General features: G+C 32.2%; 1 protein-coding gene across 5 annotated transcripts in view; it reads right to left on the bottom strand.

Moving 5' to 3' along the window:
- Positions 1–475: 475 nt before the first annotated feature.
- LOC136843824 (palmitoyltransferase ZDHHC22-like) overlaps positions 476–14,704 on the bottom strand; it is a 44,182-nt gene continuing 29,953 nt past the window's right edge. For 2 of the 5 annotated variants that reach the window (XM_067112613.1, XM_067112615.1), the window contains exon 7: positions 476–7,200. In XM_067112613.1, the coding sequence (XP_066968714.1) occupies positions 7,063–7,200 (138 nt within the window). In that variant the 3' untranslated portion in view covers positions 476–7,062. The other 3 variants (XR_010854694.1, XM_067112616.1, XM_067112617.1) reach the window with 3 other exon arrangements.

Below are 14,704 nucleotides of genomic sequence, written 5' to 3'. Positions count from 1 at the left end.
ATGCTGAGGGTATGACTGGACCTTACAAGGTAGAAATACCACCTCTGTCATTCCTCAGTTCACACTTGCTTCAGGTAAGCCTCCAGCAGCAAAGAGCTGGGGTGGGGGATATATGTCTATATTTTGAGGATTATGCAGATCTTTAACTGATTTTTTAATTCGTATAATGATGGCAGGTTGCCATTTATTTGTAAGCAGATCGTAAGTCCAGGGTTGATAACAGAATTGTAAAATATAGATACTGCAGTAACCTTCAAGAAGCTCAGTTGTTACAAGAGAAGAGAGTAAATTCTATTTATTTGATTGTAATTTAGTTCAGAGCAACTACTGAAAGTCAAGTTATACTTCATATTGAAGTGGTTACCTTTTAGACATTCCAGCCCCTCTGAACACATGGTGCCAGGAGCCTTGGGTGCAATGAAGTTGCAGTGCACAGCAACTGGTTATGAATCATCAGGAAATTCAAACTTCTAACTTATATATAATCTTTTTATTTTGGCAATCCTCATCAAACCTCCAATGGACATACGGCAAATGGTCATAAAGCAGGGAGTATCTGTATTGTGCTTACTTAAAGCTGAAGTGACCAAAATATTTTTTGGCAAAGAAATAAATCACTGTTTACATTTGCAACATATTTCACAAGAAAGGTGAAAAAACCCTAAATCCTGTTACAGAACTGATGAGGACTAATAACACCTAATATTTTTCTAAGAATAAAACCAATGAAAGATTTTGTGTCTTAAAAATATCACTGTGAAATACAAGGGATGGCATATTTTTATTCATTTGTGCATTGATTTTGCAACACAAAATATTCAGCTTTGCATGAATACTAAAACTTAGGTTATCAAACAATTACAAATCAGGAACCAATTAACCATACAACTGTCAATGGCTAAACTTACAAAACATCTTTGAAGGAGATGAAGAGCCTGAAGCTGGTATTTAAATGATAAAATATATTACTATACAAAATAGAGTTACGTTTGTGAACTTACCATGAAATCGGCTACACCAACTATTAGGCTTTTAATCTCGTTCCTGTGGAAAGTCAAAGTTAAGTGCAGCTCTAAAGTGATCTACGTTATTTAATAACTACTCACAGCAAAGTAGCTATTCATAAATTCCATATATAAGGATGCTCTAGCACTACTAGCATAACACAAACGAAGAAACAGGATGTCAAGACAGTGTGGCATAATCATTTAACAAATAAGGATACTTTTACTTTTCATGAGTCTGTTATCTTAGAAAATATGATAAAAATAAAATAATGTCATCTGTTGTACACAGCACTTAAAAATATAATTCAAATCTCAAGAGCAAATGTGATTATTTCTCTTGTTAATCAACTAATACAATGTACTGTACATACCATATAATATATACGTAAAGGAATGATATGAAAATATCACAGCAATGTTAATCAAAAATATTTCACTGAGGAATTGAGGATACTGTATCCAGGTTAGTGATAATCGGAGGGAGTCAAACTGCTTCTGCTTAAAATAAAAAAAATGAAACATTAAAATACTTAAATTGAGCAATACAGTATGCATACCACATAAACTCAAATATAAGCAACATAAAATGTGTACTAACAGGCTGTATGAAATCAAATGCTCCTAGTTACATTACATAAAATATGCAATAAACCCCTTACAAAGGATAATGAATTCTATTAGGTTATGACCTGTGGTCCTAAAACTAGACCATGAAAACAGAATTATATTGAACGGGTTTTATGGAAAAAATTGTTCAAAATTACTACCTACAGAACAAAAAAGCCTTCAGTACTGCACATTGTCAAATATTTCAGTAACCAGAATCCCTCTTGTGAGAAGGAAATAGCTTTTTACCCTTGCATCTTTTTACTTCACAACATAAAATTCATAGCTATGCTTTGTAATAAAGACACATGGACATGGGGGACTAACTAATGCAGTGCTGTACTTAGGTGTAAAGAGATTTCCTTCACAGAAGAGGCTTCTTTTAATAAGTGACAAAAGTAAACACATACTAAGAGTAGAATGTAATACAAACTGTAGAATATAATATTGTACTGGATAAGATTATTGCTATTAACACATATTTTAACCTGGCTACTGACAAATATTTTTAACTCTCATAGGAATGGCATGAAGTTTATTCTTATTAAGTATATATCGTACTTCATAAATTACAACTTACCGAACAAAAATAATGAATCAAAGAAAAGCAAAAGAATAACTTTCTGTATCTCCTAATAATGGATAACCATGGAGTCTAGCCTCTGGATATGTAATAATCTTGACTGTGCTACTAAACTACATATCAGTAGTTCCATTCCTGCAAATAACACCAATTGTAAGGGATTTATTGCTCATAGTACTGCTGCTAATATAATTATTTTCTCTATCAAACATTGTACGTCTTGGAAACATGCTGAACCGTTAGGCAAAAATGTGGTACAATACATGTGTTGCAATTTGAACGAATACATAATTTATACAAATCCCGTACATGTACATGAAGAAATAATATGCTTGTGCAATGATGTACACTGAATGCATTGTCACAATGATGACTGTAATAATTCAGCATGAGTCTTTAATGAAGAACTTCCAGGTAAAAGTATTTTGAAACCAATTTATAGGGAGAACAAACAATTGATCATGCAGCAAGTGGTCAAAAACTTAACCCAAATTCAATATTTTGTGCATAGATTAAAATTATCATCTAATTTTTATTTGACTAGAGGTAAAAAGTGCACGTGTATAAAATATATATGTTTATATATTTATATATATATCTCGTATATATATGTGCGTGCGTATGGAAAAATGATGCTGTACAGTTAACTACTAATCAAGCATTTATCATGAAAGCTTGCAGTTTTGTTAAAAAATGTTACAAACACTTTATAAAGGTTTATACTGTATATAGAGAATATATTATAATCTGAAATGGCTCTCTTAGTTCTAATTTATGTCATGGATATCGAACATGATATTAACTGTTTGTTTATATACAGCATACACATACAGTATCTATATATATTCATATAAATTCATATCCCTTTTTAGACCAAGAGCATACAAATATGCTAACTGGAGATATTACAAAGTGACTTGATGGGTTGAGCACAATTATTTTCACATTTAGCCTAAAATTAACATACAGTATAAATGAATGCTAGAAGGCTAGTATAAGTCTGACACTGAGATACAATACTGTCAAATATGCTAATGTATTTGGCTTGTGAGCACAAACTTCCTACTGCAGTAGAAGTTGTCACTTCTGATTATTTCTGTTGCCAACTTATCTTTTTTTTTTTTTTCAACCCAGTTGGATGAAGGATATTTTGCAGTTTTACTCAAATACTTCACTCTTTCTGGGCATATCCAATAACTGCAGCTGACAATGGACAAAAACAGCAAAATAACTAAGCCACTTTGGGGGCTTTTCCCCCCTTCTTTTTCTTCATTTACTCATGGATAACATATCTATACATACAAATCCCATGAGTACTTTACTTCAATTCTAAAATCAGAGATCACCAACTTGTCCAATGAAAATTACCATCCAACATTAAATATTGCTTTACAGGATCTCACATGGCATACACCATAATACATATGCATGTACAGCACAGCTCACATGTAGAAGCTAGTATAAACATGCTACAGCAGAGCCTTGACTGTGCTCTACCTCACTCATATAAATGGAATCTCCAAATCAGTAAACTCTCTGGATCCACAAGAATTTAAGGGACATAATGCACATATATTAACAGTGAATGGGGATTTGGTTGTTTTAATATACTGTATCAAAATACAATAACAACAGATTCCCATTTCAATGACTTCTTGAATTAGTGTATGTGTATGAATACCGTATGTACTATATATACATTGTATAGCATGGCATTTTAACTCTGATATGCACTGAAATGAGGTTTGTTGCTACAGTATAAACACCTGAAGTACTGTATATATATACTATATATTAATAAAGACAGTATTGCTAAGTTTTCTGAGCCTAAATACTCGTCAAAGTGGTAAACCATGACATTTTATTTGCAATACATCATACAGACTTCACTTGCTTCATTATATGTTCAAAATATATATATATATTTACACACATCTGTAAAAATGTCATTAGTATCAGGCATCATTCATTAACAAATGTCATTTCGTGTTAATATTCAATTTGCCAATGAGCATTACAATACGGAGAAACTCAGAAACGGTAAAACTAGTATTACACTGAGCTTCAAGTACTGTAAATGGTGAAGCTCTCTAATTATTAACAGGGACAAGCCATACAAGTGCTTGTTGCTGTGATAACAATATGCTGTGCTTTTACTGAAACTTACAGCACATTACCTGATATGTAGATAAATATCTTATTTTCCTGGTGGATAGTCACTCCTATGAAAGGATTTTATTTTGCTTGATTACGAATACATAAATCCTGTTACAAATATGAAAATAGTTAGATGATATGTGTTGAGCAGTGGACATGTATATAACTTCCAAATAAGTATAAATTATTTGCTGGCATAAGACTATGCTACCCCTTCTGCAATAAGATTTTTATCAGCACAAATTTATTTTACTCCAGAGGTAGCAACTGATTTGAATAACTAGGACGGTTTTGATGCAATCAAATTATAATTTAATGAGACTCATTCCTTTCAGCTAGTGCAAGACTCCAAATCTGCTTATGGTTTTTGACAAGAGTAAACAGCATAAAACAAAAACTATTATAGTAAAACTATTTTACTTTTCAAGAAGTGAAATTATTAAACATCAAAAGTAAAACTACTATTTGTCACCCTCACTCTCCATCAACTGCAAATGAATTTTGTCTGATAATGGCTTTGTAGTCATTGAAATGCAGTTAGCCACTAAAGTTACAAGATGAGAAATCTAAAGATTACTGCTAATCCCAAACATCAATAAAAAAGCAAGGAAACAATTTATCCTTACAAAAGTTATAAAAACACAAAACACCTTGGTTAGTTGGCTTCCATTAAATGGCTAACAGCTGTTATCTAAAATTTTGGTCCAAATAAATGAAAACTAGCCTTAGAGGCTAACAATCTTTCAGCAAGAGACAAGTAGTGATGTATATCAAAATAAAATAAAACACTTAACCAACAATTATTATTATTGGTGATATTGATATCTTGCATGGAAAATTTAACAGCAAAATTTTATTCCTGAAACATTTCAACTCCCTCTCAAGTCATTCTCAAACAGTTAAATAAGTGACAAAATTATATAATGAACTATAAATTACCATAATTTAGGGTACTGCAAGTAATTTTTGTAACTTTATCTTGTAACAGTTCACAAGTGCTTTGTGTAGGAAATGAAGTTTCTGGAATAAAAGTTTCATGGGTCCTATAGGAGTCTGACTATACTGCAAATATGACCATTATACTGTTTTTACATGACTGTTGTAACTAAAATGACTACAGCAGCAAAGAAACATGGTCCTTTGAAAAATGGTGGTCAGGAAACTGACAAGTAAGCTGTACACAAACCAGTTAAACAAAAAGGAACTGAAACCGTTAAAAAATGTTGTTTAAATAATTCCACTTATATGAACTACTTTCTTGGTTTTTTCATTCAATAAATGCATTTTCTAACTTTTACAGAACGTGGAAATGGACATGTGTCTGCAATACTGTATATCTGGACCCCTAATAATGACAAAAATGTAAGGTAGTCTTTGAGATGATGTTCCTCACCCATCTACTATTTTCATCATCAGCTTAAAATTATTACAATCGGAAAATTGGAAATAAATGCTCAAAGCGAACTATAACTAAGAAAGTGCATTACTCAGCACAGACAGTATTGGTAAGTGGCCAACCCTGAAAGGGTTGACAGTAACATAGGAAGAAGAAAAATTTATTTTTGAATTGTCAGGAACTAAGTTAGTACAGTGATTGCATGTTAGCAAATTTTTCTTCTTAGTCTGCATGAATATGAATGGATTGAAAATATTTCAATAAATGTATTTTATATCATTAATAAAAAACTTAGTACAAAAGGTGAACATTTTTACCTCTAATATATCAAACTGATCTGTTACAAATCAAGAGTCTTGCCTAAATATTAAAGGAATGAGTCTTTTTTTTTTTTTTTAAGTCAAGTACGGCTTAAATATTAAAGTAATGAGAATTTAACATGGAAAACTGCAAAATTTCTCGAGCTTTTTTTCTTTGTTAAACCATCAGTAGCTTAAGCACTGTAAATTTTAGCAGATCCTAATGGCACCAATATACAATGCATGTATGTGTTATTACCTTGCAAAATATGAAAAATTCTTATCCAAAAGCACCATGCATGCTTATTTTATCGATATACAAAAATTGAATTACAACTATCATAATGTTAATTTCAAATGGGTTACAGTTATATTAAGCCTAAACCAGCATGCAACTCTCAATAACAATTACATAATACAATGAGATCAAACATATAGTTCTAGCCTTATTAAGTACTGTGCGTACTTCCGAGCCAGTAGTTTAACAACAACAGCAAATACAAACTGACCTTTCAATACCTGGTGTTCAGCCATTGTCAATAACTGAGAACTTCTGAAATTCCTCTGCTTCAAGAATCCTTTCACAGCTACAGTATTACTATTCTGAATATGATATGTATTTAATTTATGGATTCAAATACTGTTCTCTTTAAAGCAATCTATATTTTGATATTGCAGCACCCATTGTCACATGAAAATATTCAATATGTCAATACCTACAGAAATGACCTTATAAATGACTTTTTTAAAAACTGAAAATAATGTTAGTACAATTATTCACTTTTCCAGGGAAAATCATATCATAAATTGTACTTTCTTGTGTATTTTCTTCATGTAAGTATCATATACTTACCTAGTTATCTTCATTAGTAAAAGTGTCAAAAATTAAAGAAAATTTCAAAACATAAAAAAGTGGGGCCCTACATACAAAATTATACACAGAATACTTTTAAAACTTACAAACATAAATTTCAGTAATTCTTGAAATGAAAACCAAAATGATACCACAAATTTTCATATAATTTTTAAGAAACTTCGCGGATCAGTGACTGTGCGCCGTCTTGGAAAAGGAATAAGAAGGTGCAGTAGCCAGTAACGACCAAACACGTGAAGAAAGTTGTGGAAGGCCGACCGATGAACAACTAGCATACCCTAAAATGTACATACATGCCATAGTAATCAAAACTAAAATGTTAGATCCTTTAAACATGAACTTTAAACTTACAACTCTGAATTTTTCACAAGTTCTTCACATGAATTCTGACTTCAGAGACATGTAAATTTCCTTTTTAGGAGCACCCTGATGTTACAAAATCACAAAAGGGACATTTTACCAAACATCATACTAATTTAAGCGCCTGTTGCTGAAAAAAATTTTCCTAAACAAAACCAGTGCTTATAATTATAAATAGCATTAGTGTGCCATAAAATCCTCCTGGATACTTCAGCCCCTCTTTAAAAGAGAAATACAGTGTCAGTCAACCTGCATATATAATGCAGAAAATGAAAGGTAAAAATGTGTGCCCTTAAAAGAGTCATAATTGGTAGTAGTGTCCAGTGATCTGATGATTGTGCTTGACTATCATAGATACACCCAGAGATCCATCATGCATGCACAGCACATTCATTTTCTGTCATCTTTCAAGTCAGACTCTCGTGTCTGGGACAGTTCTGTGGCACACAAAAGGGCCAATTGCAAGTCGTGGGTTTGTGATGTAAGAAATAAAAGCTTGAGGTAATCAGATGAGGCAGACACGATTGCATAGTATATACCTAAATACAAAGAAAAATTGAACATCACAATTTCTGAAGTATTTGATATATGACTACCCTACTTCTAAAATCAAGCAATCATTAGATCATCTACAGATAGAAATAAAAACATGGAGTAAATTTTCATGGCTCTCACAGATCTTTGCAAAGCTTTATGATAGGCTAGCTTATTTTTCCATGGTTGTCTAAATGAAGTTTTTAATAATGATAAAATATAAACGTTGTATGTACTTATACTCAAGGACCCATTTTCTACATTTCTGTGCTCTTCATTATCTCGCATTCCTTTTGAACAGGCACTGTACAGTAATATTTTACTGCAGAGATCAGAGGTACAAAATAAGTAACTATTTTTACTCTTACCTAAGTACTTTTAGTTTTATTTATTGTGCTTTAGCATTAACACATAATATTTTATCTGAAAATAGAATAACCAATTTCAACTGATCTGATTGATATGTAAAGTTAAACAGAAAAATGAGTCCAAATCTTCCCAAATTCCAAATCTTTGGTGATTTACTGTATATATATCAATACCTTTCAAGTCTAATGTTTCAGATGAAAAACTGAATTCCAATTTGTTTGGCACAGTGAACATTACCTTTCAGAGGAAAAGCAATGACATCTACGTAGTCTTGAAAATAACTTTACAGGAACATAAACAGTCTCCATGGTGGGGTTTGAATCTACTGACATGGGAAGATGGATTCTTTTGGCAATAGTGATTGCTCCTAACCAATTTCAGTAGTCAAGTAATTCTTCCTTGTCCTTGTCAAATCTCAAACTTCAATTTTGGTATTCATTATAAAGGCCACATCTTACTGTTACATTACCACACCCACAGCTACACTAATGGATCTTCAGTCTCCAATCTACAATAGCATCTGACATCATTTCTTTCAACTATTAATCTCTAAGTTTGTGACTTTACCAAATTTTAAAAACTGTGTTTTGTAATTCAAGTCACTAACTTTTAGCAAATAAAAACCGATATTAAACACATTTAGAGAACAAAACAGTGAAAATGCAAGAGGCAAGGTAAATTATTTTAATTAATTACACCAAAAACATGAACATAAGTAACAAAAGACACAAACCATAACTGATGTAAGTAGACCCAAACTGTGAACCAGGTACTGTATTAGTTTAAAGGAAACTTTTGCATATCCATAACTATCACTGCTAAAACTTTTGCATATCCATAACTATCACTGCTACATTATTGTAATCGTATTTATCTTGCAAGATTTTCACAGAAATTAATAAATGGGAAAAAAAAATGAAATAAAATAAAAAATGACCTCAATACTGGACAACGTAAATGTAGAAGAGGTGCATGTAATATTTACATTTCTTGTAACATCCTTCATTGAGTGAACATTCAATACCCATAGGGTACAAGTGAACATTCAATACCCATGGGGTACAATAAATTGGCAGACCTCAAAAGTTTTACAAGGGCCATTATTAGTTCTGGAAACTTCAAGTACTCTGGGATGTACTGAATGAACATCAAATAATATATGTATCATTTGACTGCATTAGATCATCTATATACCTATATGTATTGTTATATCTAAGTCTCCCATCTAGGGGATTAAAATGTAAAAATTTAGATTCATAAAAATGTAAATATAAATTGGCAATGTTAAGGCTATAATTAGCAACCACAGGGATACCTTTTTTTTTTTATGAAAATTCTGTTATCAAATTTATCATCCTGTGGTTACTGTTAATACAGAATTTTAGTATTTTCACTGAGGTGATTTTAATTTTGTTATTTTTATTGTACATTATGAAATTAAAGTCAATATATTTATCATATATGGCAACAATGCATCTAATATGATCATGTGGTAATGCAGTATATGTAGTACTAAAATAAAAAGATAGCACAAAATTACCAGGGCCTTCAAGATTAATGTTACATAATAGATTTTAAAACCGTATTGTATTTTACTATTATTTTCACTTATCCAGTTATCATTTCTGTATCATTTATTATATAATAAAGTTTATCTATAACTAAATTAGTCATATTATTAAGATCTTTGTTATTACATGTGTCTGAGTTTTTATATTGTGTATCTAAATTTTGTAGGAATTTTATATTGTAAAACTTTTGTATGGTATACATGAAAGGTAAATTATACCTAGAAGGTACCACTTTATATGAATCAATTGTTTATAGAAAAAAATATATAATTTTTCAGATCAATATTGCACCTATCAAAATTATTACTAGATTTTATTTCTGAGAATATAACCTCAATGGAATATTTGTTACATATACAGTAAATCCAAAATTACTACTGTATTAGCCGTATCTACTGGTAATATTATACATTTCTTCTGAATATCATTATTCATTTTATTATTCAGATTGACAGTACAAGAAGAGTTATTCAGACTTTTACAGGATTAATTTTATCCATAATATTTCTCATGGTTTTCATTTTTTATTTTATAAACTGTCCAATGTTTATAATAAATCTAAATGAAAGTTTTAAATGCAGTATATTCATTAATTTTATTGCTTTTAATAATAAATTTATTTTTATCTAATTTTGGTATGGGTCTGAATTTAAAGCCAAGTTTACAAATATTTATTAAAGAGATTATCATATAAAAGAATACAATATCTAAATACCTGTTATTTACATGTTTATGAAAACCATTTTTAACCCTTAGAGGCTACTCTATCTACTCTATATACGCATTAACAAAACCCCATGACTGGGCAAACTTTAAGGTCTGCCAGCTTTGTGGTGGTAGGTTTCTGTTTCTGTTTCCTAATAGTAGCAGTTATGACTTGGACCATCAACGGATGGTCTCTTGCTTGTCAATTTTTTATAAGTTGTATTTCAACAGAGATCTTTCACATTCCACAGTTGATCCCTGATCCCTTTTAGCTGCCGAGAGCAACCAGATTCGCTGAACAGCAGCACCAATATGCAGTAAATATGCGTCGCTGTCGAACTTCTCAGTTCCAGAGGTCCTTTATTCCTCACACCGTTGGACTGTGGAACAGCCTCCCAGAGGATGTTGTGCAATTGGAACTTCAAAAGTTCAAGTGACGATGCAATGCATTACTACCCTAATACTATTCTCCTTGCATTTCAATAAATATTTATCTATTTATTAATTTATTTTTTTCTTTTTAATAAGTGGGATCTCTTCTTTACCTCCTCTTACTTCTTCCTAATGAACACCATAGTCTTTGGAAGCTTAAATTTCAAGTGAATGGCACCTGTGGGCTTGTTCCATATGAATAGGTTTCATCTTCTGAATAATAATAATAATAATAATAATAATAATAATAATAATAATAATAATAATAAAACACACACACTGGAAAGAGGAAGATATGCCAATGTTCATGGTGTAAAAAAAAAATTCCAAAACATTTTCTATACCTCCAACAGGAAGTTGAAAGTTAATATTCTAACCCAGTGCGGTATTTCTTTTCTGAGAAACTTGTAAAAATATACTAATTTTAGCAAGCTACACATATTCTAATATTATTTTGTACTTTATTTTCCAAAATTACAATTACAGCTCATACAATATCATACAAAATAGGAACTAATCCAGCAGCACTCCATGAGTATATTTATAGACAAATATATACCAATTTTATTATATTTATTATTCAGAACATGAACCCTATTCATATGGACGCCCACAGGGGCCATTCACTTAAATTCAAGCTTCCAAAGAATATAGTGTTCACTAGAAAGCAGTAAAAGAAGGTAACAGGAAATACAGAAAGAAAAAATCATATCACTTAGTAATAAAGACAAAATAAATTAACAAATTAATACATAAATAGATAAGAATGTAAGTAATTATTAAAATACAAGGAGAATTGTATTAGGGTAGTAATGCATTGCCCCTTTGCTTGAACATTTGTAGTTACAATTGCATGACATCTTGAGGGAGACTGTTTCACAGTACAGTACAATGGTGTGAGAAATAAAGGACATCTGGAACCAAGAAGTTCGACAGTGAGGAATGTTTACTGCATACTGGTGCTGCTGTTCAGCAAATCTAGTTGCTCTTGGCAGGAAAAAGGAATCAGTGATAAATTGTGATTGTGAAAGATCTGTTAAAATACAACTTATGAAAAATTGACAAAAAAGAGACCATTTGTCAATGGCAGAAGTCAAAACTACTAAAATTAGGAAACAGAAACCTACCACCACGAACCACTCTATCTAAAGGAGATAAATCTCCGGCAGAAGCAGACTACTACATCAGAGAACAGTAATCTAGTAAAGGAAGGACAAATGACCTAGATTTACTGGGACGGGAGACTATTCTACCTCGTATCAATGATCTGAGGTGTGAGTCTTTCTATAAGAGTTGCAATAAAGTCATACATGGCCCATTTAAGTTCAAATATCATGGAGCAAAATAAGGATTATCATATCATATGTGCTGGAAGTTTTCATATGCATTTATTGAATATCATAAGATGTCCTGTCCATGGGGGGTTAAATCTTTCATCTTTATACATGAACATGGCAAATCCTCTACACCTCTAATAATCAAGTTCGTAACAGATTTAGTACAATTAAAAGCAATGTTACCCAATGTTTATATTTGAATGAAATTTTTGGTTATGTATTCCTTAAAGGGAGAATCAACATTACATCTCAGTTACAAATTAATGTATTAATTGTCAAAATCTAAAATTACGTATTTTATAATATTACAGTATCTAATTCTAACAACCAATTTTGATTATCAAGTTTATATTTGAGAAGATCAGTTACAAAATTCTGCAAAAGATTAACTTTATTGCTGTAACAAAATCAACTAATTTCTCAGCTTGATCCTAAGCTGGGAAAGGTCTTCTTATAAAAATGTTCAAGTATGCCAGGGAGGTCACTTGACGGAAATCAATATGAGATTGTATTCTTAAAAACCTACTGTATGGGTAAAGAGGAGAGGAGACAGAAGATCTGTGTGCACTGCAGATAGGCCCTGATGGCTCTCATCAGAAATGTATCTGCCATCCTTGGACGAAGACATAAAAACAGGAATGGTGAAGGTGTCCATGGTTGTGCCACCCTTTCCTGAACAATGCCTTGGCAACAAGTTCCAGAGCAAATGAAAGACCAATGACTGGAATGAGAGATGAAACTCAGGCATGGAGCTTGGCGACATGCTTAAAAGGAGGTAAGGCCAACAAAAACACTGTCACAAAGGCCATGTCAAGTAAGGGGACATCACACTAAGGTTCACAAAGCCTGTGCAAAAGCAGGGTCAAATCCCAACTTTGGCAGTATAACCACAGATCAAGGAATCAACTAGCCAAACTGCAGATGTAGTTTGAACTATTTCAAGGATTCCTATATGTATCTACATAATGCTGAAGGAATGCCTTGGAGAGTACCACCTGCTTGACCTCCATCAGGAAAATAAAGAAGTAAGTTATGACCCAAACAGAGGCTCCAAGTGGAGGAGTACCGTGACACCACACAACAAATCTTACTCACTTTCTACAAAAAAGGTGAGGGGAGAGGGCCTCCAAGGGGTGGCTGACTTTCTACAAAGAAGGTGAGGGGGCAGAGGGCCTCCAAGGGGTGGCTGTAGATGCTGCTGATACCTCCAAAAAACCTCTTATTCAAAGACTAAGCTAGATCATCTCTGGGCGTTTTGGTTAAGTACCATCATTAGGGGCTTTAAAATAATGTGTAAAAGGTTTAATAGCTATACCAACACTCATGATTGAAAACAAATTCATGACTTATATTTTATTGGCATGATACTGATTTTACTGATGCTGAGGTTTTGTCTAAAACAATTTATTGCTGTAGCTAAAAATTACAATACAATAAGCTAGGCAATTTTACATCTTCCTGAAAGAGGGTGAAGGAGTTTCTGGCTGGGAAGGGGAGGAGAAGATTATAATGACCTGACCAATTGTGTGACTGGTAACCATCTTCAAAAGAAAATAGCACAGCTACTATTTACAATATAATTTGTCACTCCAACTACAGGCAATCTGTTGCATTTTCTGGAACGAAGACAGGGTTTTTGACATGTGAGAAGGGTTAAGGGTGTAGCCTCTAATGTTACTGGTTACAGCCAGTAACACAATTCAATACCCTTAACTATAAAAATGACAAAACTACAGACAATTCTGTATTAATTTGAAAGATAAAAGGTCTTTTTGGGTTGGGAGGGGGTTAAAGGCTTGACCCCTGATTTTACTGGTTACCATTAAAAAAGAATAGAGGCTTTTGTTTAAATAAAATTTATTTCTCTAAACTTTAAAAATCACAAAACTACACTAAATTTTTAGAATTTTACATTGAAAGGAGGGGGGGGGCAGTTCTGAGCAGTAGGGCTCCTTATGTTCTGGTTACCTTCTTGATGAAAACTGACTTGGCTGTTACTTATACAAAAACTATCTCTCTACCTTTACATATAACAAAAAAGCAGTTTTTTTATTTAAAAAAATTTGAGGGGTTTGGCAGGCATAAGAGTTAAATGTTTGGCCCCTGATAATATCAGTTACCTTCTCAAAGGAACTGGTTCAGTTTTCATTTAAAACAAAATTGATATCTCTAGCTTTTAGGGTTACAAAATTACAATTTTTTTTTTTTTTTTCATTTGAAAAAAAGGGGGGATGTTTTGGCTGGGAGGGGAAGGGCAAGTTAAATGCTTGGCTCCTGATGCTACTGGTTACCATCTTAAAAGAAAATTACTTACATTTCACTGGGTTCTTAAATGCAGGGACCTTTACATTACTGGTTATCATCTTGAAGACAATCAGATTAACTTTCATTTAAAAGAAAAATGATTGCTCATGCTTCAAAAGTAACTGTTCAGCAGGTTTTCAAATCTGTAAAACATTGAAGCTATTCTTCCC

Source organism: Macrobrachium rosenbergii, chromosome 12, assembly GCF_040412425.1.
Source record: "Macrobrachium rosenbergii isolate ZJJX-2024 chromosome 12, ASM4041242v1, whole genome shotgun sequence".
NCBI lineage: Eukaryota > Metazoa > Arthropoda > Malacostraca > Decapoda > Palaemonidae > Macrobrachium > Macrobrachium rosenbergii.
Note: the sequence above shows the minus strand (reverse complement) of the source record. Positions and strands in the feature narration are given on the sequence as shown.